The sequence below is a fragment of the Macaca nemestrina genome, chromosome 1, assembly GCF_043159975.1.
Source record: "Macaca nemestrina isolate mMacNem1 chromosome 1, mMacNem.hap1, whole genome shotgun sequence".
In the NCBI taxonomy this organism is placed as follows: domain Eukaryota; kingdom Metazoa; phylum Chordata; class Mammalia; order Primates; family Cercopithecidae; genus Macaca; species Macaca nemestrina.
The window spans coordinates 62,700,607-62,723,935 of record NC_092125.1 but is presented as its reverse complement, the minus strand read 5'-3'; the positions used below and the strand labels follow the sequence as shown (position 1 = coordinate 62,723,935).

The 23,329-nt window shown below is 41.4% G+C and overlaps 1 protein-coding gene across 5 annotated transcripts in view; it reads right to left on the bottom strand.

Moving 5' to 3' along the window:
• Window positions 1-3,115: 3,115 nt before the first annotated feature.
• Window positions 3,116-23,329, bottom strand: part of LOC105484799 (MDM4 regulator of p53) — a 45,668-nt gene continuing 25,454 nt past the window's right edge. For 2 of the 5 annotated variants that reach the window (XM_071078845.1, XM_071078847.1), the window contains exons 7-11: window positions 23,044-23,143; window positions 18,410-18,570; window positions 16,372-16,521; window positions 14,175-14,255; window positions 3,116-11,924 (exon numbers count right to left, since the gene is read on the bottom strand). In XM_071078845.1, the coding sequence (XP_070934946.1) occupies window positions 11,355-11,924; window positions 14,175-14,255; window positions 16,372-16,521; window positions 18,410-18,570; window positions 23,044-23,143 (1,062 nt within the window). In that variant the 3' untranslated portion in view covers window positions 3,116-11,354. Of the gene's footprint in view, window positions 11,925-14,174; window positions 14,256-16,371; window positions 16,522-18,409; window positions 18,571-23,043; window positions 23,144-23,329 lie in introns of those variants that run through there. The other 3 variants (XM_071078849.1, XM_071078851.1, XM_071078848.1) reach the window with 2 other exon arrangements.

Sequence of the window (23,329 nt, the reverse complement as noted above, 5' to 3'; positions counted from 1 at the left end):
TACTATTCTTGCCCGGCCCACTGCCATGACTGCAGGAGTATCAATTCAGCCCAGATTGCTGTCATGGCCTCAGTGTTATCCGGGCTCTAAACAGCACTCCAGTCTACTCTCACCAATGCAGCCAGAAGGATCTTTCAAAAATGCCGATGAGATGATGTCACTCTCCTGCTTAAGATCTTTGTAGTGCTCCACTACCTTCAGGATAACATTCAAACCTACTAGGTTGGCATATCACACTTTCATCACCTGGCCCCCTTCCCACTCCAGCCCCATCTGTCATCACTTTTTCAAGCACATTGTTTGCTCCAGGCACATCGAACACTTAAGAGTTCCCCCCAAAAGCCATTCTCTCTCCTTTAGTTCTTTCAGCTACTGCTTCCTTGGCTCATGTGGAAACCGTCTTAAGCATCTAACTCCACTGTTGGGCCATAGGCAACTTTAGAGCAGCTTCCTTCCTGTTGTATTCTCAGTATCAACCAGTCTCTGGCTCATATTAACATTTATTTGTATTTATTTATAAGTATTTATTTATTAAAGCAAACCAAATATGGCCTGAGAACGACTCCATACTTCTATATTTGAGTCCCTGTGGATGAACTGTAACCTAGCTTAATAGGCAGATAAGACTGAAAACCTAAGAGTATGTGCCTGTAACGATAGCTGTCTTGGCCAATCCCATCAGTCATACTTCAACCACTCATACACTGCTGAGTGTTCAGACTGTGTTCAAATAAGGCAAACGCCAACCTGTAACCAATCCAGCTGTTTCTGTACCTCACTGCCTATTTCTCTGCATCACTTCCCTATTTTGTCTATAAATTTGTTCTGACCATGAGACATCCCTGGAGTCTCTCTGAATCTGCTGATTCTGGGGGCTGCCCAATTCGTGAATCATTCATTGCTCTACTAAACTCCTTTAAATTTAATTCAGCTGAAGTTTTTAACGTATTGAATGAACTTAATCCTTTATTTTAAAGAGGACTAATCAAATGAATTCAGAGTTGGGGACAGACATCACAAGGTTAACCCTGTAAGCCCAAACCTGTAATGATTTGAATTTTTCCTAATAGCAATAACTCTTTTCATACCTTTATATGATGGACTTGTGTAACTCCAGCAAAAACAAACAAACAAAAAACCCCAAACCCTCAAAACAAGCACTGAGGCGGGGCGCGGTGGCTCAAGCCTGTAATCCCAGCACTTTGGGAGGCCGAGACGGGCGGATCAAGAGGTCAGGAGATCAAGACCATCCTGGCTAACACAGTGAAACCCCGTCTCTACTAAAAAATACAAAAAACTAGCCGGCCGAGGTAGCGGGCGCCTGTAGTCCCAGCTACACGGGAGGCTGAGGCAGGAGAATGGCGTAAACCCGGGAGGCGGAGCTTGCAGTGAGCCAAGATCCAGCCACTGCACTCCAGCCTGGGCGACAGAGCGAGACTCTGTCTCAAAAAACAAAACAAAACAAAAAAAACAAGCACTGATGTGAAATTTACCTACTAACAATAGTTTGTGCCAGGCAAAAACAACATTTTGGGAGGCTGAGGTGGGAGGATCGCTTGAGCTCAGGAGTTCTAGACGAACATGAGCAACATAGTAAGACCACACCTCCTCACACACACACACACAAATATTTTAAATTAGCCAGGTGAAGTGGCATGAGCCTGTGGTCCCAACTACTCAGGAGGCTGAGGAGGACTCTTATCACTTGAGCCTAAAAGGCTGAGGCTGTGATGAGTCGATTGCATCACTGCACTCCAGCCTGGGGTACAAAGCGAGACCTTGTCTTCAAAAAAAACTGCAATACTCTGTAAGCTCAGTTACCAGTTTCCGCTTGCCTTCTTCCTCTAGTATCAAAAATACATTCAACAAAGATGATACATCTACAGCACCAGGAACTCAAGGTGAGCAGGATGGAAAACCCCAGGAAACATGTTATGCAGTTGAAATTGCATTAGAGTACCTTATAGAGGTCATGTACAAAATGTGAAAAGGCTTAAGTAGACAAAGAAACTGGCCTCATTATTGTTTCTAATGCTCCTTGTTTTCATTTTAAAAATACTGGGGGCCCGATATGGTGGCTCGCGCCTGTAAACCCAGCACTTTGGGAGGCTGAGGTGGGTGATTACTTGGGCCCAGGAGTTCGAGACCAGCCTGGGCAACATGGCAAAACCCCATCTCTTCAAACACAAAAAATCCAGCCAGACATGGTGGTGCATGCCTGTGGTCTCAGCTACTCGGGGGGCTGAGATGGCTGGATCGCTTCAGCCAGGAGATCAAGGCTGCTGTGAACCTCTCGCCACTGCACTTCAGCCTGGGTGACAAAACAAGACCCTGTCTCAAAAAAAAAGTCACCCCACCCCATCCCCAAGGCCTCCTCAGATATATATTACATATCTCCAAAGGATATCATTTATATGGCAGCCTATGAAGAGTGCCCCAAGAACTATACAGTTCACACCAATCTGCACCAACTATATGGTAATCCAGCCCCCACTGAAGCTCAGGACAACTAGCCAGATGTTTCACTCACCTTAATGGCTTTAGCTGCAAGTGAATGACCTTTTGAAAAGCCGATGTGCTACCAGGCTTTGTAGCCCATTCACTCTTCTTTGGTATCCCTCCAAAGAACAGAACCTGAGGGTCATGGATCAGTGGCTTCAATGAAGCCCTGAAATTGATGTTTAATATTGTGCTACTTATAAGAAGAGGTTTCATGAGATTCATTAGCTTTTCAAGGAGGACTATAATCCCCAAAAGTTTAAGAACCACCAGTAGAGACCCTAGCAGATGCTAGGCATACCAACTGATCAATGCATATGATGTGACAAACCCTCAGTACCTCTCATACTAGCCACAATTTAAAACCACAAGCTCAATGTTAGAAAATACTCGATAAAATTTGATGGATTTCTTTAGGATTGGGACCCTGAAAATAAACATGGCAACTGCTCTAAAAGGTAAGTGGGGGAAAATATCCAATGCTGCTGATTTTAAGTCCATTAACTTCCCCCAAAGAAGTAACAGAAGTAATTTTCTGACCAAAAGATAGAATAGCAATGAGATTTAACTGTATATACACAAAATTACCTATTTCACAAATAATGACAACACACAATGGCAAAAGGAAAAACATTTAATACACAAAAAAGCACAATTAAAAAGTATTAAAAGCATTACATAGTGCAAACACCAAAAAGACAGCTGTTAATTTCATGGCGCTTATAAAGAAAACTAGGCAAGAATGCAGAAAATGCCTTCCTCTTTCCTCATTTAGTGAGCTGGCCACATTCGAAAGGTTATTTTTTGTGTGTGTGTGAGAGACTGAAGTTTTATTATTACTCAATTCAGTCTCCCAAAAAGTTATTTTAAATTGCCACTTTCTTCCCACTTTATGAAACCACATTTGCTGCTCTTGATTGTGACTCTGATCGGAAACATCTGGAAAACTGCATGTTTTCTATCTATGGGCAGTGCATTTTATGCCACCTACTCAAGTGTACGTAGAAAGAGACATTTTGGGCATGGTGGCTCACGCCTGTAATCTCAGTACTTTGGGAGGCCAAGACAGGCAGATCGCCTGAGGTCAGGAGTTCAAGACCAGCCTCGCCAACATGGTGAAACCCTTTCTCTACTAAATATACAAAAATTAGCCAGGTGTGATGGTGCACGCCTGTAGTCCCAGCTACTTGAGAGGCTGAGGCAGGAGAATCGCTTGAACCCAAGAGGCTTACAGTGAGCCAAGATCACGCCACTGCAGTCCAGCCTGGGCGACAGACTGAGACTGTCTCAAAAAAAAAAAGAAAAGAAAAGAAAAGAAAAAAGTTTTGTACATCAAGACCACAGCAAGATGGTTTTATCAGGATAGAATGTACTATCCAAATTTACAAACTTCTCTCAGAACACCTAGAGAAAGAACTCTTTTCTAGTCAAGAGCCTCATATCAAAGAAAGAATACCTAAACTAGAAGCATGGGTAAAAGGGCTTGCAGTAAGCAAACAGGCTCTGCCAGGCAGGCAATAAAGGAGAGCTTGTGCTCAGCTTCCAGAACATGAGGTATTCTGAATATATACCCAGAGCTTGGTACACCAAGAGCATAATAGTTCTTAGATCTCTTCAAGGATATTAATAGGCTTCAAAGTTGCTCTCCCATATTGAATCCCCGCAACAAACTATGAGGTAGAAGGGTAGGTACGTGTACTGCTTTTTATAGATACGAAAAACTGAGGCATATGGAGGTCAAGACTGGCACTCAATACTTACTCTACCTCCACCCCAAGAGGCACTTAATAGTGCACAGCTAGAGACTAAAGAAAGTCATATTCAGAGGTTGCTATGAGGTCTACCTTGCCAAGTGCTGAGGAAGCCAAGCATTTCATCCATCCTTTGAAATATTTCCTGTTGATTTTTAAAGGGGGAAGAAAAAACCCCAAAAGAAACACTTCGATTCTCATTGAAAAGGAAGTGAAAAAATGAGGCAAACTACAGAGAAAAAAATAATCATGTTAGAAGGAAGTCTGGCCTCAATTTCTTTGAGACAGGGTCTCTGTCACCCACCTTGGATTGCAGTGGTGCCATCTCAGCTCACTGCAACCTCCACCTCCGAGGCTCAAGCAATCCTCCCACCTCAGCTTCCTGAGTAGCTGGGACAACAAGCGTGCACCCACCATGCCCAGTTATTTTTTGTATTTTTGGTAGAAACAGGGTTTCGCCATGTTGCCCAGGCTGGTCTTGAGCTCCTGAGCTCAAGCAATCTGCCCATTTTGGCCGCCCAAGTGCTGGGATAACAGAAGTGAGCCACTGCGCCTGGCCTGACCTCAATTTCTTAGTGCTGAGACAACAGGGGAGCTAACTTCCCCATCTCCCATCACACACAAAAAGGAAGCCTCAACTACGAGTTGTCACTTTATTAGGTAGTAGCTCTGCCATCACAGCTTCCCATCTACTGCCTAACTCTGCAACAGAAACATTCCCTCTTTCCCTGGGAAGAGGAATCTTATCTAAAGATACTGTAGTTACAAGGACTGATAAGGGTCTTTGGTATAAAAGCAATATCCAGAAATAAGGTAACAACTTTGAACTAAGGGGATATAAATGACACAGTAAAGGTGGAAGAAAGGGTTTTTTCTAAGGGAGACCAGAGTTTTATTATTACTCAAATCAGTCTCCCAAAAAGTTATTTTAACATGCTGTTTTCTTCCCACTTTATGAAACCACATTTGCTACTCTGTTGACAGGGACTATCTGATCAGAAATACTTGTCTGTTGATATCAGTACTTGACTGTTAAAAAAAATGCCTTCAGATAGCTGTTATAATGATAAATGTCAATTTTCTTTTTTCTTTTTTTTTGAGACTGAGTCTCGCTCTGTCGCCCAGGCAGGAGCGCAGTGGTGCGGTCTTGGCTCACTGCAAGCCAGAGATTGTGATTCAAGTGATTCTCAGATTCAAGTGATTCTCCTGTCTCAACCTCCTGAGTAGCTGGGACTACATGTACACACCACCACAACCGGCTAATTTTTGTATTTTTAGTAGAGACAGGGTTTCACCATACTGGTCAGACTGGTCTCGAACTCTTGAGCTCAGGCAATCCACCCACCTTGGCCTCCTAAAGTGCTGGGATTACAGGCATTGAGTCACCGCCCCTAACCTAATATCAATCTTCGATAAAGCATTTGCCAAATTACAGCAACTGCTCTGAAAGAAGAATTGCTCTTCTAGCATTATTTGACCCTTTTTAGGTATCCTTGACCCTCTTCACCTTAAGAAATGGAGAGTTCCGGCCAGGCGCGGTGGCTCACGCCTGTAATCCCAGCACTTTGGGAGGCTGAGGCGGGCGGATCACAAAGTCAGGAGATCAAGACCATCCTGGCTAATCCGGTGAAACCCTGTTTCCACTAAAAATACAAAACTTAGCTGGGCGTGGTGGCAGGCACCTGTAGTCCCAGCTACTAGGGAGGCTGAGGCAGGAGAATGGCATGAACCCGGGAGGCAGAGGTTGCAGTGAGCCGAGATCGCGCCACTGCACTCCAGCCTGGGCGACAGAGAGAGACACCATCTTTTAAAAAAAAAAAAAGAAAAGAAAAGAAATGGAGAGTTCTACTAACTGTCCTGTGCTCCCAGAGGGGATTCAATGAGGATCGTAAGAAGGAAAACAACCTGTAGGGAAGCAGCATGTTGGATTTCAGATAAAATACCAAAAAATATTAGCTACCTCTTTCTGCAGACATGCCTCTTTTTCTGTAACACTTTCAGTCATTCAAAAGGCTATTGGTAGAGGTGCAGTAAATCCAAGTGTAGATTTACTGTAACAGTTTATTTAACTATGCTATATTCACCAATAACAGCATTACCAATAACAGCATTAGTGCATATCAAAAGATCTGAAATGCTAATGGGACATTTCCCACAAAAGCAAAGAAGCCCGGTGGCTCCTATAAAGGAAGAATATAGCAATGGCAAGCAAAATGAAAATTTCTGTCAACACAAAGTACTTCTCAAAGCAATCAGGAAAAACTGTTCCCAAATTAGGCCTGGGGAGCCACATCAACCACTATCTCAGACACTGATTATTTTGTTTAGCCTTAGGGGCCTCAATATTCCCCCTCATCTGCTAAACTTCAACTTGTTTACTCACAGTCTGATAAATTCCAGCCAAGTAACCTTAACATTCCCTATGGCAGTGCAAAATTCCAGACATTTGTAAACACTATACATTTCAGGTTCGGTACATGAGAGAGCTTACTGGTTCCTTTATCTTTGAAGTGCAGATTCTAAAAACATAGCTAGTTCCTAATCTACAGCCATTTTTAGCAAAGGTAGCATCAGGATCAAAACGTGCTTGCACACATGCACACTCATGAGTGGGAGAACCATCAGAACAAACTGCTCCTTAGGATGTAATTCTGAACAATTTAAGCAGATAACTGACTAAATGGAAAACAGATTCACAGTATCTAAAGCCATATATCAGAAATTCACATAATTCTGAGGGGAAAAAATTCAAATATCTCATTAACAATTGTCTTCCTTTCAAAAGTGAGTCAAGAGGTAACATTACATAGCTTTGTATTATGGAACAGAAGAACATGCACCAATATATCATTTACTTTTCAAGGGAGCCAACATTGCATTGAATTTACACACACAAAAAATATTACAAATGGCCGTGACCCTTAAAAATAAATTCTTACAAACCAAATAATATCACACAATGCATTACATACATCTAACTATACATAAATTATAATTAAAACACAACCGCATATTTCAAATGCTTGGCAGTGACTCAATCTTGTATTACACAAATTAGTGGCAGTGCAGAGGCTGGCATGGCTCAACTTCAATCCATTGTACAAGCCTAGGATTAGAAGCCCATACTATTCCATTGGTAGATGGCGAAATGGCATACCATATTAAAGGCCTGGTTTAAGATTATTTATAAAGTCTGATTTAAGCATTAAATAAAAAAGCATACCAATTACTGTTAAGTACACTGCAAGGAGAGTGAGTTAATATTGAGACAGAGGAACTTTTTAGCCATAATACTGAAATTCATCGTTGTTCTAATGATTTGTCATCTATGCTCTAAACTTTTTGCCCAAGATAACAATCATAAATATTAATTTAAATGACAACTAAAACAAGAATTCTGATGGTAATGTGGTATGATTTCATTATGCATAGTCTATGGCACATTGCAGCAGAAACAATGAGCTCCAATGACACAGATCTTTCCTATCAAGATTTCAACTCGAGCATGGCTTACCTATAACTAGGTGACCATATAATTTAACATCCAAATGAAGACATCTGAAAGTGAAAGGGGACAGACAGAAACAACCCAGGTGGGATGCAGAAGGGAGCAAACTGGCAGTCTCCAGAAAACCAGAGCACATGGTCCCAATAACTACAGCTAAAAGGTGAATGTCAGTATTAGGAAGTTTCCTTATAGCAGTAAACTCTGAACACTTCACATATAAACTATGCCTTGCTTTAGTTTAGTGGCAGTGAGTAAAAAAAATCTGTACCGCAGTGGCAAGGAAAAAAGAACAAAATCAAAAACAGATCACGAAAACAGTTTAAGCTGGGCACTGTGGCTCACGCCTGTAATCCCAGCACTTTGCGAGGCCAAGGTGGGTGGATGACCTGAGGTCAGGAGTTCGAGACCAGCCTGACCAACATGGTGGAACCATCTCTACTAAAAATACGAAATTAGCCAGACATGGTGGTGCACACCTGTAATCCCAGCTACTTGGGAGGCTGAGGCAGGAGAATCATCTGAAACTGGGAGGCGGAGGTTGCAGTGAGCCAAGCACTCTACTGCACTCCAGCCTGGGCGACAAGAGCAAAACTCCATCTCAAATTTAAAAAAAAAAAAGAAAAGAAATAAAGTTTCCTACAAGTGAAGATGAAATTCGGCTCAAGAACATAGCTTAGGATCGCCTAAGTACTTAGTGCTAACAGAAGCAGTGAAAAACCCTGGTGAGCAAGCAGGAACAGGAGTAAAGCTGAGTAGCATAAGAGGATTCTTTCGTGGGCAATGATGTGCCAAATTAAGATCAAATATCTATAAACATAAGTAAAATGCTTAATTCTTCTTAAGTTTTATTAAAAATTATAACTTGGCTGGGTGCGGTGGCTCACGCCTATAATCCCAGCACTTCGGGAGGCCGAGGGGTGTGGGTCATGAGGTCAGGAGTTTGAGACCAGCCTGGCCAACATAGTGAAATCCCATCTCTGCTAAAAATACAAAAATTAGCTGGGCATGGTGGTATGTGCCTGTAGTCCCAGCTACTTGGGAGGCTGAGGCAGCAGAATCACTTGAACCCAGGAGGCAGAGGTTGCGGTGAGCAGAGATCGTGCCATTGCACTCTAGCCTGGGCAACAGAGTGAGACGCCATCTCTAAAACAAACAAACAAAAACAACAACATTATGAGATTTTTTTTTTCTGAGACAGAGTTTCGCTATTGTTGCCCAGTCTGGGGTGCAATGGCGCAACCTCAGCTCACCGCAACCTCCACCTCCCAGGTTCAAGCAATTCTCCTGCCTCACCCTCCTGAGTAGCTGGGACTACAGGCATGTGCCACCATGCCCGGCTAATTTTTTGTATTTTTAGTAGAGATGGGGTTTCTCTGTGTTGGTCAGGCTGGTCTTGAACTCCCAACCTCAGGTGATTCACCCGCCTCAGCCTCCCAAAGTGCCAGGATTACAGACATGAGCCACTATACCAGGCCCACAATTTTTTTTTTTAAGCTCATCAGCTATTGCTAGAGTTAGTGTATTTTATGTGTGGTCCAAGACAATTCTTCTTCCAATGTGGACCAGGGAAGCCAAAAGATTGGACACTCTTGTCTAAGGCAAGAATTCCAAAAGCATGTTCTGTATAAAACTTGCATAGAGATTCCAGAAACACTTGTTCAAATGCAAATTCCTGGTCCAGATCTCAGGGATCAGTCTCGGGGGGTTTAGGCATTTTTAACAAGCAACCCTCGTGATTTTTACGATCCTTAAGTTTGACAGTTCTAGGGCCTTGGTCTCCAAAATGACACATGCATACCCTTGAGAATACACCAACATTTTCCCACGGGGTAAGGATACATGCATAACTCTATGGAAACCAACTTAAAGATGGTGCAAGCAGCTCCAGAGGCACTAAACAAAAGGATAAAAAAAAAATCTAAATGACTCCTAAGAGGCAAAGAGGGTAGGGGGCAGCAGCTCAGGACTATAATCCTAGCACTTTGAGAGGCTGAGGCAGGAGAGTTGCTTGAGGCTAGGAGTTTGGGACCAGCCTGGGCAGCATGGCAAAATGCTATCTGTACAAAAAATACAAAAATCAGCTGGGCATGGTGGCACGCGCCTATAGTCCCAGCTACTTGGGAGGCTTCGGTGGGAGGACTGCTTGGATCTGGGAGGTCGAGGCTGCAGTGAACTGTGATTGTGCGAGTGCACTCCAGCCTAGGCGACAGAGCAAGATCCTGTCTAGAAAGGAAAAAAAAAAAAAAAGAGGAACTGATCCTTCTGAAGGCTGCGCTGGAGAAGTATGTTTGTGCATTTATCTGAATGAAAACCAAGACATGTTCTGACTGAAGTTAAGTCTGATTTGGCTAATTAAACTGAGAACAGGCTTTGCCAGTTTATATGACAGGACTTTTTCTATAATCAGCTAAATCTGCCCCAGGGCTTTCATAAAAATATCTTTAAGCCAAGCATAGTGGCTTATGGCTATAAGCCCAATACTTTGGGAGGCTGAGGCAGGGGAATCACTTAAACCCAAGAGTTCGAGACCAGCCTGGGCAACATAATGAGACGCTGTCTACAAATTTTTTTATTTAACTGGGTGAGACAGTAAATGCCTGTGAGGGAAGCTGAAGCTGGAGATCACTTGAGCCCAGGAGGTGAGCCATGTTTGCACCACTGCACTCCAGCTTGGATGACAAAGTGAGACCCTGTCTCTCAAAAAAAAAAAAAACAAAACCTTAAAGCACATATATAATATGCAATATGTTGGATAGTATATCCTTTGTAAGTACTTAAATTTCAAAAATTTAGATGTCGGATTAAAGTCTTGCAAAAGGGCCAGACTACGTGGCTCATGACTATAATCTCAGCACTTCGGAAGGCTGAGGTGGAAGGATTGTTTGAGCCCAGGAGTTCGAGACCAGCCTGGGCAACACAGTGGGACTTCATCTCCACAAAAAATTAGCCAGTGTGGTTATGCTAGTCTACAGTCTCAGCTATTCAGGAGGCTGAAGTGAGAAGACCACTTATTCCCAGGAGACCAAGGCTGCAGTGAGCCATGATCATACCACTGCACTGCACTTCAGCCTGGGAGACAGAACAAGACAGACCCTGTCACCCCACACCTCCCCTATATCCTCGAAAAAAAAAGTGCAAAAAAAACCGAATCTAGGGTGAGAGCCTTGAAATAGCTGAAGGACTGTCTGAAAAGGGGCAGAAGGGAGTATTTTGGGGTGACAGAAACATTCTATTGCTTTTTTTGGGTGGTTACTCAGATTTCTACAACTCGTTACAAGGAAACACCTTATCATGTTAATTATACCTCAACACTGTAAATGTGCAGGGAAGAAATCTCTTGTTTTTCAAGAGTTTTTCTTTTGGGTTCACCTACCTATGTACCTGACTGCTGCATAAAGTAATCCACGGCACTTCATAATTTGACTAATCAGATTACTTCTGTTCTTCATTGTTAGCTCCAGTATTTTTCCTACAGCTACCTCGGATTTTGATGCCTAAGAACATTCTGACAGGTAGGAAATAAAATTAAATAAAGGACTGATTTTCAAACAATGTGTAAGTGAATTGAAGAAACGCATTTTTATGTTCTACTACCATTATGCTATAAAAACCTTAATAACCAGCTGAATCTCTTTCTTGCAAATAGGGCATGAAGCCCCAGCCTTCTTTAGTCTTCTGGCACAGTGAAAACAAGTGACAAGATGGCCCGTCCTCCCATGAATAATGTTCCCGTCTCGTGGTCTTTTCTCACATAAGCTACATGGCTTCAAGAGGTTCTGGCAATCCTCCATGTTTTCTGTATCTGTTCTCTGTTCAGAAAGGTTATCTAACTGTTCTCCCGTGCTTGAGATGGTCTCTTGGCTTTCAGAACTGTGAGCCAAATCCAAGAATTCCACCGAGTTGCAAGGATCAAAAAGTTTGGAGTTTTCTTTCTTTATATACACATCTTTAGGCCTAACGACAGGAGCCGAAATGGTTCTTCGACAATCAGGGACATCATTTCCTTCATTTTCCTTTTCAGGTATGGCAGTGATATCAGACGTGGAGAGAGAATGGGTTAACTTTGAACAATCTGAATACCAATCCTTCCTCAAGGCCCAACAACGAAAACAGTACCTCTTGCTTGGAGAGTTAAATTTCTTGCATTCAGTACACTGCCACTCGTCCTACAAAGACAAGCGAAGCCAATTAATACTCAGGGGGTTAATATGATGCTGAGAAAAAGGAAAGGAGGCCAAATTCATTCACATCCTCTCACTAAGCTATTTCACACCAGTGATCCAGCCTAGGATTTGAACAAATTCTATAGCCACATGAAGGAAAGTCTTCGGAAGTTTTACACCAATAGTGCCACAACTGCTATATTCGAGCCAAAATCTGATATAGCTATCTTTAAGAAAGTTAAATTATTCTGGCTTTCTACCTCATCTCAGTGAAATTTACATTGTCTGCTGTACCTTATGGGCTTCTTTGGAGTTACTTTTTTTTGCACAACTTACTCCTTTATCGGGCAAGAGGCTGAAGAACGAAGACTGTCATTGTTTTCTACACTAATAGCAAATATTATAAAATTTGGCAAAAAAGACAGCTAAAACAGATGAGATTTGAAAACTACTAAATTTACTCATGCACTCTCATTGTACCCAGGATTATAGGTATAATTGCATGCCTAAATCATGCCCTCTGAAAAATAAATGTTCTTGTCCTTGAATATCAAGTAATTTTTCCCTACTTTTCCATATTCAAATTAGGAGATACTAGATCTCAATCAATTTTAAATGCTTTGCTTAATTCAAAAATAGCTACAAAACAAGTAAGAATATTTAATGTAAGAACAAGTAAGAATATTTAATGTGGTTAACTGCCTGGCTTTGACAGGATCAATGATTTCACATAAGCTGAACTTGATTACTTTCAGGTCAAAGGCCAAGCACTTTAAGTCTAGAAGTCATAACTCAATTGTCCAGACTGAGAGGCCAGGGCACAACCATGTGTTAAACTGACTCCAGACGGCCTCAAAACACTCTTGCCAGTCTAAGATCTTCCAATCTCATTTAAAATGCTATACAGATAATCCAAGGAACTTCGTAAAGATTTGGAATTCATGACTGATAGTGTGCCATAGTTTCAATTACACCACTTTTTCTTAGTAGGACATAAAATAGGGCTTATTAAATTCAATGGCATCTTTGATTTGATGAAATACAGTCCATTTGCTTAATAGGTTTTCTGTGCCCAAGTAGTCACAGAAGTCTGATTAAGATGGAAACATGGCCAGGAGTGGTGGCTCATGCCTGTAACCCCAGCACTTTGGGAGGCCAAGGCAGGCGGATCACCTGAGGTCAGAAGTTCGAGACCAGCCTGACCAACATGGAGATCCTCATCTCTACTAAAAATACAAAATTAGCCGGGCGTGGTAGCACATGCCTGTAATCTCAGCTACTCGGGAGGCTGAGGCAGGAGAATCACTTGCACCTGGAAGGCGGAGGTTGCAGTGAGCCGAGATTGTGCCATTGCACTCCAACCTTGGCAACAAGAGTGAAACTCCATCTCAAAAAAAACAGATGGAAACTTTTATCTCTGTTATTTGTATTATGGTCAAGAACACTTACTGGACCAATATATTTCACTTTATTACTAAGCTACACACAGATAATGGGCAATGAACTACCATAATGGTCAACAGTGGTGTGGTGGGATTAGGGGAAGGATCAACACCAGAAACAACCTAAAAATGTTTCTCTTTTCAAGCAGTAAAATGTAAAATCCCCTTCTTACCCTTCCTCCACCAACCTTTTTCCCATAGTGTGTTACCTGTGGCAAGGCTAAAAGAAACATGGGGAAATAGCAAGAAAAAAGCAAGGTATACATTTGGGTCTAGACTTCAGTTGTCAACTAGTGACAAATCCATCCCTATTAACCTAAGAGCGGAATATCAAATCTTCTTTAATAGTCCTCCATTAATACTAATCTGTGTGGAAATGAAGCTGTTTTCCATTTGCTTCTTTTTAAGAAAACAATGACAGTATTATTTTTATACTCAACAAATAATTTTAGATAGCCTATGGGTCTGTCTTTGGATTGCAGAGAGGTGTTGAGTCAGGGAAAGCAGGGCAGGACTATTTTGAATAACTTTGTGTCTCCAAAGAGATTTGATGGCAGGGAGAAAGGCACACAGAGGCATTTATCTCATCCTTTTCAAGGTAGGGAGAGGTTAAGATCAAATTATCCCTTTCTCTTCTTAAGTTCTAATAAAAACCTCTTAAAAGACATAAAGAAATCATCACTACTTAGCAACTATGCAAGGGAGACAGAAATGGGAGGAAAAGCAGCACTCTTCAACACAAATGAACTGCTGGGATTACATCATCTGAAGATGGGGCTGGTGCAAAATAGCTTTAGCTAGAGATTCATACCTCAGAGGTAACTTCTACATCAGTATCATCACTTAAGGACTTAGAGTCTTCAAGGTCATCATTTTTTCCCATTTCAATCACCTGTGAAGGCAAAAATCTCATTAGTAATGTTTACTTGTTTCAGATGAAGCTAATTACCTAAAAGCAAAAAAGACAACTGCTTCAATTTAAAACTCACATTCTGCTCCTATCTCTAGCACTTAAGGAGACAGCTTAAATGCAAGACCAAACACATTATTCTGTACATCTAGTTGGCATTTCAGTAGTAGCACAAACGAGAGAAAAGCACCCAGAAGGGTTACCAAATAAATTTTGCATTCAGAAGAGAGAAGATGCCCGTATTTATGACTTTAGAGAAAATAGCTGGGCATGGTGGCTATTTTACAGCCAGGTTCCTATAATCTCAGCACTTTGGGAGGCCAAGGCAGGAGGATCTCTTGAGCCCAGGAGTTTGAAACTGGCCTAGGCAAGAAAGCAAGACCCTGTCTCTACAAAAAATTTAAAAAATTAGCCAGGTGTGGTGGTGCACACCTGTAGTCCCAGCTACTTCGGGGCTGAGACAAGAGAACTGCTTGAACCCAAGAGTTCCAGCTTGCAGTAAGCTATGATCTCACCACTGCACTCCAGCCTGGGTGACAGAGTAAGAGCTTGTCTCTAAAACAATTTAAAAATAAATAAATAAATAACTTCAGAGTAGAAAAGCTCCAAATTGTTAAACATGAAAATTTTTATCCAAGCAGACAGGAAAAATGAAACAAAATATTTTAAAATTTTACTTTTCACATTCAAAAGTAAAACCAGTTATGTGATACTCTGGTGTCCTATAAAAACATGCCCATATAAACAGAAACAAACAAAAAAAGTCCATTTCAAAAGTGAGGAGTGTTCTTAATTTTAAAATTTAGAATTTAAAAATTTAAAGCCCTAGTTTTGTGGTCCAATAAAAGGAATAAAACCAATTATGAAACCATTATGAACCTCCGTACAGCAACCTTCTCAAAAATGGTCAAGTATTTTAAGTCCCATCTGTCTCTATAAAAGTTTCCCAGGCCAGGTATGGTTGCACATGCCTGTGACCCCAACTACTTGGGAGGCTGAAGTGGAAGAACCACTTGAGCTAAGAAGTTTAAGACCAGGTTGGGCAAAACAGTGAGATCCCATCTCAAAAATAAATAAAGTTTCCAAATGTCACTTCTGTCTTAATTCAAGCCACCTGCATTCCTTCTAATGCTACCCATATAACTAGTCTAAGAGAACCCAAGCACCATTTGACTACAACGAATATACTAGGGTATCCATCCTTCAGGAACTCAAAATTCCTATGAAAATCCCTTAAATAAATAAAAAAGATGACCCAATTTAGGTTTGGTTTTCTTTGCTGTATTTATTCAATGGATGTTTACCAGCACTCTTCTACATCCTGGCCACTGGATCTCCTCCCCAATTTCTTCTGAGTCTTGAGCAAGTTGCCTATATGACTCTTCATCTGTACATGAGTACACACTATATGTATGAGTACTTCATGAGTACATACCATATGTACTCAGAGTTCAATCTCCCCTCTTTTCTACTATTTTAACTCTAAAATAGCTACAAAGAAATAATCTTATCTTTCCATTTAGGTATAAAATGGCTATGGAAGCTATCAAGATTTCCAAGAAATAAGTTTTCTCCTACAGACTGCTGTTCATTTAGAACAGAGATGTCCAATCTTTTGGCTTCCCTGGGTCACACTGGAAGAATTGTCTTGGGTCACACATAAAATACACTAACACTAATGATAACTGATGGGCTAAAAGGAAAAAAAAAACCACAAGAAAACTCAGAATGTTTTTAAAAAGTTTATGAATTTGTGTTGATTGAAAGCTGTTCTGGGCCGCATGTGGTTCACAGGCTGTGGGTTGGACAAGCTTGATTAGCACCTTACCTTGTTAGCAAAGGGAGAAAAAAGATAGCTAGTTGCTATAAGCAGGGGAAAAAAAGAATAGCTTACTGCTTTTGACTAAGTAGGGGCTTTTAAGGCAGCCCTGGTTAACTTAACACTTAATGTGAATCTTAAAATTGCATTGAAAAATTAATTAAAGTTAAAAAGGGGATTATGTAAGCAATCTGTTGTACAAAGAGATACAAAGAGATCTGATCAGATTATACTATGAGCACACAAACAGAATCAACATGGAATTTTTCCACAACATACCTTTTTGTCGCTTACTTTCCCTACTTCTTCACTTGTTTGTTCAGTATCACCAGCTTCAACTTTTATTCCAACACCTAACTGCTCTGATACTGACTCATTCAAAAACCACAAGTCATCTGTAGTATCTGAAACAATGGCAGTACCCACATCCTAATAGAAAAAAACAAACATGAGTTTCTGTATTCAGAGGTTTATCAGACATGTTGAAACAACACAAATGAACCCAAAACTCAATGTTGTCACACTACATCGCCAAAGAACATCTTGCCTTTATTCAGTGGACATGTATTCATTCAACACATATCTACTTGACACCTACTATGGATAAACTAATGGATGGATATAATGCCAGGCATGGACTTTCCTCTTTTAACACTCAATCAGGTATAACATCTGAGAAACAGTTCTGAAGAGTTTAAAAGGTAAGGACTTGTAGTTGCTCAAGTAAATAGAATCTGTTCCCTAAATTCCCTTCTACAGGTGACACTCTAAGAAGCTAGAAAACATTCCATTAGTTCTGAAATATTCTTTCCCTTAAAATTTCAAGGATGCTTATTTTTTTTTTTTTTTTTTTTTTGAGACGGAGTCTCATGCTGTTGCCCAGGCTGGAGTGCAGTGGCGCGATCTCGGCTCACTGCAAGCTCCGCCTCCCGGGTTCCCGCCATTCTCCTGCCTCAGCCTCCTGAGTAGCTGGGACTACAGGCGCCCGCCACCGCGCCCGGCTAATTTTTTGTATTTTTAGTAGAGACGGGGTTTCACTGTGGTCTCGATCTCCTGACCTTGTGATCCGCCCGCCTCGGCCTCCCAAAGTGCTGGGATTACAGGCTTGAGCTACCGCGCCCGGCCAAAGGATGCTTATTAAAGAAATATGAGAAATACTGATGGTCACCCAAACCTTTTGTCCTGACACTTTCTGAACTCCATATAGAACTTTCTTTCTGCATTCATCTATGAGTATTTCATGACATGCTTTTCTACAACATTCATAAGAGACAATTTATTATTTTGCCACTGTTATATATTCATTCATTTATTAAACAAATACTCACTGAATACCTATTATGTGCCACATACTGTTCTAGGTACTAGGTAATGGAAAAAGTGGTGAACAATACAAAAGCTCTGGCCTTACACTTCAGTGGTAAACAGACAACACACATATAAAATATAGCAATATTTTTACAAAGTGAGAAGTGCTATGGAGAATAAAATAGGATAAAAGAGAAGAGTGGCTAGAGAGGAGGCTATTTTAACTAGGGGATGGTTTTGCAGGGCCACCACCTATAACTACACAGCTCCAAAACAAAAAGTGAATGGAACCTACTGGAACTGTGTAACGTAATAGCCTTAGGGGCCAGGAATGACCTCTTTGAAGAAATTACATTTGAATTGAGTCCTAACTCATGAGAAGGCAAAGAAATAATATGGGGGAAGAGAGTTCCAGAAAGAGTAAAGAACAAACTTAAGGTGCCTGAGGAAGGAAGGAATTTTGGGCTACAGGGTCAGAAAGGAGCCTGGTATATCCAAAACACATGTAGTGAACAAGAAGAATGACAGGAAGTGAGGAAGGAGGGGGATGAATCAGTTATTACTATAGTAAAACAGGCACATGCCACCACGCCTGGCTAATTTTTTATTTTTTGTAAAGATGGCATCTATGTTGCCCAGGCTGGTCTCAAACTTCTGGGCTCAAGCAATCCTCCTGTCTCGGCCTCCCAGTGTTATAGGCTGAGACTCCCAGAGATTACAGGCATGAGCCACTACGCACAGCCAAAAGCTCCATTTTGAAATTGTTCAATGTCAAATCCTCTAAGTAGAGCTGTTAGTTAAACAGGCATCTGGAAACTGAAGTTGGGCATTTAGGGAAGAGGTAAGGACTAGAGATACAGATTTGGGTATCACATGCATACAGATGGTATTTAACGCTATAGGAGTAAATAAGAATTCTTAGAGAATATAATGTGTGGTCAAGAGTAACCAAGAATGTTACCCTTTCAAAAGAAAAAAAAAACCACTCCCCTTCAAATGTGAAATTTACCTGATTTGTTTGTAAATCAGTTGAGCCATTACTTCTAGGTGTATAGTTGCTTCTCAAGTTTCCTAAAAACCACCAAGGCAGGCCAGCTACATCCCACTCCTCAAATCCAAGGTCCAGCCTAGATGTCTCATCTTGGGTTAAATTTTCAATTAAGTCTCCATCTGTAGAAGTCAAATGAAAAGGATGATAACTATGCACAATACGTAATAACCAAGACTACCTTTAAAATACTTAAAACTTCTTTATCAAACAGGTAAAAAGAAATTCCTGTTCTAAGAAAGAAAGAACCAGAAATCAAGTATCTGTCTTAGTGGCAGAGCTCAAATCTTCTCCCTTGTTTAGGCTTCATTAGCAAGTAATGACACTACAAGTAGATCATCGTTTATCAAGTCTAAACTCTAAAAGCATTGTCTTCTATGAGAAGACAGGAAAAAAAAAAAAAGACTCTAAAAGCATCTGAACAATGACCTTGTTCTAAAAGAATTTCTAAATGGTCATTTACTGGCATTTTAAACACTCCTACCATGTATAAACTATAGAATTACTTGCTCTAGTACATAGTGCCTGATAATAGTTTGATTAATAGCAATGCAAATGATGGTAACATAGTGGTTTAACCCTTAAGATCAAAGCAAGGCAATACAAACCATAATAGGCGATCACAAGGTTGTCCAGGCCATCTCACTGATACCACATATTCTGGGTCATTTCTCAATAATTCGTATGTTTTAGTGGGTAACAACCACTATAAAATACTAAACTCTAGGTTGTCCAAACACGTACATACGCCCTTGCTGGATCAATGGGCTCTTAGAGCTAAGTATCTAGACGTACCACAAATACTAAGACCCCACATTATTTCAAGTAAAAGATCTCACGTTGTACATCTGAATGACACTGAGGGCTGCTAATAACATAAGTCTGTTGTTATCACATGATATTCTTTTCTTTCCCAGACTCCAGTCTTTTGTTGTGCTCTGCTGCTCCTTTCTTACTTTCTCATTCTCTTCTACGTCTTCCCAATACATCAGGCCTGCCCAAAGCAACCATGGGCATTAATGTGTGCTGAAGTACATATGGTGAAAGAATTTCTGCAATACGTGGGTCCTTGCCAGAACATAAGGTTACCCTATTTACTTATAAATTATGTCAATATTGCTGACTAAAAGGCTTATCTGTGGCCAGGGAAACTTCAATTATGTTTCTACTTATTCATTATTGAAAATATCAGAAACCACATTCTTGAAATGGTCCATATTAAAGTTATTCTTCCCTACTCGAGCTCTACAACTTATGAAGGAAATGAAAATAGGTCATTCTTTCCACAAATAAAAATTCTGTCCCTTCTACTGATAGGTCTTCCTGAAAAATACTATTATTTATTCTCAAATTTTCATCACAAACTACATATCCCCCCTTGAATTGGCTATTCTTATACCTGCCCTTGCCCCCAACTTTTTTTTGAGACAGGGTGCCACTTTGTTGCCCAGGCTGGAGTGCTGCGACATGATATTGATTCACTGCAACCTCCGTTCACTGCAATCTCCACCTCTTGGGCTCAAGTGATCCTTCCATCTCAGCCTCCTGAGTGGCTGGGACCACTGGTGCACACCATCGTGCCCAGCTGATTTTTCACTGGGCTAATTTTTTGTAGAGACGAGGTCTCGTTATGTTACCCAAGCTGGTCTCAAACTCTTGAGCTCAAGTAATCCTCCTGCCTCGGCCTCCCAAAATGCTGGGATTACAGGCACGAGCTACCATGCCCAGCCTTGATTTTCTAACAGTGCCCAGCCATGTTCTTATACATCTTAAAATTGCCTTTTGAGTATAAAATAAGCAAGGATTTGCATTAAGGAATAAAATAACACATTTAATATCATATAGACTGGAATAGTTACAAAGTAGGCAGACCAAAATTCAGTTTATGCTCAAATGAAATGTAAAGAAAACAATCTAGCACGATAAACTTATTCAAATTAAATTTAAGCTTTTAAAATAACTTCAGCAGCCAAAGTTTCTCGGATATAACCAGAGGCTTAACCTGCCATTGTTCCACATGCCTAGACTAGAAGCCATCATGCCATAAAATGACTCTGGGGAATTTATGATTTTACACATCTTCGCCAAAAGAAAAACAAAAACAAAAAACTAATTTTAGAAAATGTTTGTTTGTTTTTTGAGACGAAGTCTTGCTCTTGTCCCCCAGGCTGGAGCGCAATGGTGTGATCTCAGCTCTGCAACCTCTGCCTCCCAAGTTCAAGCAATTCTCCTGCCTCAGCCTCCCAAGTAGCTGGGATTACAGGCGCCTGCCACCGTGTCTGGCTAATTTTTGTATTTTTAATAGAGACAGGGTTTCACCATGGTGGCCAGGCTGGTCTCGAACTCCTGCCCTCAGGTGATCTGCCCGCCTCAGCCTCCCAAAGTGCTAGAATTACAGGCATGAGCCACTGCGCCCAGCCTAGAAAGTGTTTTTTAAAGTAGAATTTTGGGGAAAATATGGATTAACTCATTAGCCTGATCACAGCATATCTAATGGAATGGCAAAGATCTGGTGACCACCATCCAAGGGCAAAACAATTTTTTCTGGATTTGGAATATCTGCATATATATAATGAGATATCCTAGGGATGGCAGCTAAGTTTTCTTTTCTTTTCTTTTTTTTTTTTTTGTTTTGAGACAGAGTCTCACTCTGTCGCCCAGACTGGAGTGCAGTGGCGCGATCTCAGTTCACTGCAAGCTCCGCCTCTCGAGTTCCCACCATTCTCCTGCCTCAGACTCCTGAGTAGCTGGGACTACAGGCGCCCGCCACAAAGTCCAGCTAATTTTTTGTATTTTTTTTAGTAGAGACGGGGTTTCACCATGTTAGCCAGGATGGTCTCGATCTCCTGACCTTGTGATCCGCCCGCCTCAGCCTCCCAAAGTGCTGGGATTACAGGTGTGAGCCACCGCGCCCGGCCAACGGGACCCAAGTTTTCATGCACACCTTGTACACATAGCCTGAAGGTAGTTTTATATAATATTTTAAATAATTCTGTGCATGAAACAAAGTTTTCACTGCAACCTGTCACATGAGGTCAGGTGTTAAATTTTCTACTTGTCGTGTCATGTGAAAAAGTTTTCAGAGGCTGGGTGTGGTGGCTCATGCCTGTAATCCCAGCACTTTGGGAGGCCAAGGCGGGTGGATCACGAGGTCATGAGACCAACCCATCCTGGCCAACATGGTAAAACCCTGTCTCTACTAAGAACACAAAAATTAGCTGGGCATAGTGGTGCACGCATGTAATCCCAGCTACTTAGGAGGTTGAGGCAGGAGAATCACTTAAACACGGGAGGTGGAGGCTGCAGTGAACTGAGATTGCGCCACTGCATTCCAGCCTGGTAACAAGAGCAAGACTCTGTCTCACAAAAAAAAAAAAAAAAAAAGTTTTCAGATTTTGGATGCTCATCTTATTCTAAGATCCTTTGAAAGGGTCTTGCACCATCCTAGTACTCATGGGTTGCTAAAAGAGCATTGCCATCTTTCAAACTGAGAATGCTCAACATTTCAAATTTAGAATGCTCAACTTATACTAGGCTTCTTATATCTCATTCTTGGCTTTGTGATTAAGTATATTATGTCATCTTTGCAAACTTCAAAATGTGTAAAAGTTGGGCCAGGTGCAGTGGCTCGCGCCTTTAATCCCAGCACTTTAGGAGGCTGAGGCAGATAGATCATTTGAGGCCAGGAGTTTGAGACCAGCTTGGCCAACATCGCAAAACCCCAAAATTAGCCAGGCATGGTAGTGTGCGCCTGTAATCCCAGCACTTTGGGAGGCCGAGGCGGGCAGATCACCTGAGGTTGGGAGTTGGAGACCAGTCTGACCAACATGGGGAAACCCCGTCTCTATTAAAAATACAAAATTAGCCAGGCGTGGTGGCACACGCCTGTAATCCCAGCTACTCCAGAGGCTAAGGCAGGGGAATTCACTTGAACCTGGGGGGCGGAGGCTGCGGTGAGCTGAAATCACGCCATTGCACTCAGCCTGTGCAACAAGAGCGAGACTCCGTCTCAAAATAAATAAATAAATAAATAAATAGCTGGGAGTGGTGGCATACACTCGTAATCTCAGCTACTCAGGAGGCTGAGGCACAAGAATCACTTGAACCAGGGAGGTGGAGGTTGTAGTGAGCTGAGATGGCACTGCTGCACTCCAACCTGCACGACCCAGTGAGACTCTGACTCAAAAAAAAGTATGAAAATTAGCCTTTGCCTCAAGTAGACAAATCAAAATAAAAATTCCAACCAAATCATATACATACAAGAATACTAAGATTGAAAAGTCTAAGGCAGCTGAATTCATGTATATAGAAAATTCACCTGGTGGCAAATCAATAAATGTATGGCTATTTTCTAGTAACACGCTAGCTCATGGAAGGGTCTCGCACCATCCTAGTACTCATGGGTTGCTAAAAGAGCACTACCATCTTCAAAGCTAACAATGGTAGTAACTAGGCTGATAAAACGGTTTTCAGTAAAGGATGAGAAATGATGACATATGCCTCTCCTACTTCACATACGGAGAGATTAAAAAAAAAAAAAGGTTGGGTGAAGAGGAAGAGAACAAAAGTCCATATAGCCTTAATCCAAAACATACCTTCTCTAGAATTTCTGCATTTATGCTCTGAGGTAGGCAGTGTGGGGATATCGTCTTCTGTAGTTCTTTTCCTGGAAGTGGAACTTTCCTCTGTACTTTGCTGAAAGAAGGGAAAGGTGTCCATCAGTGCAGTAGAAATAACTGAGACCAGGGGATGTAGCAGTTCCATTCTGGCTCACCAGTTAGTGTGCAACACAATGGGTTACACACAAGAAAGAGAACTCAAGTTCACAACAGTCATCATATAAAGGCAACACCTCTCCTCAACCCACTGTGAGCAAAGCTA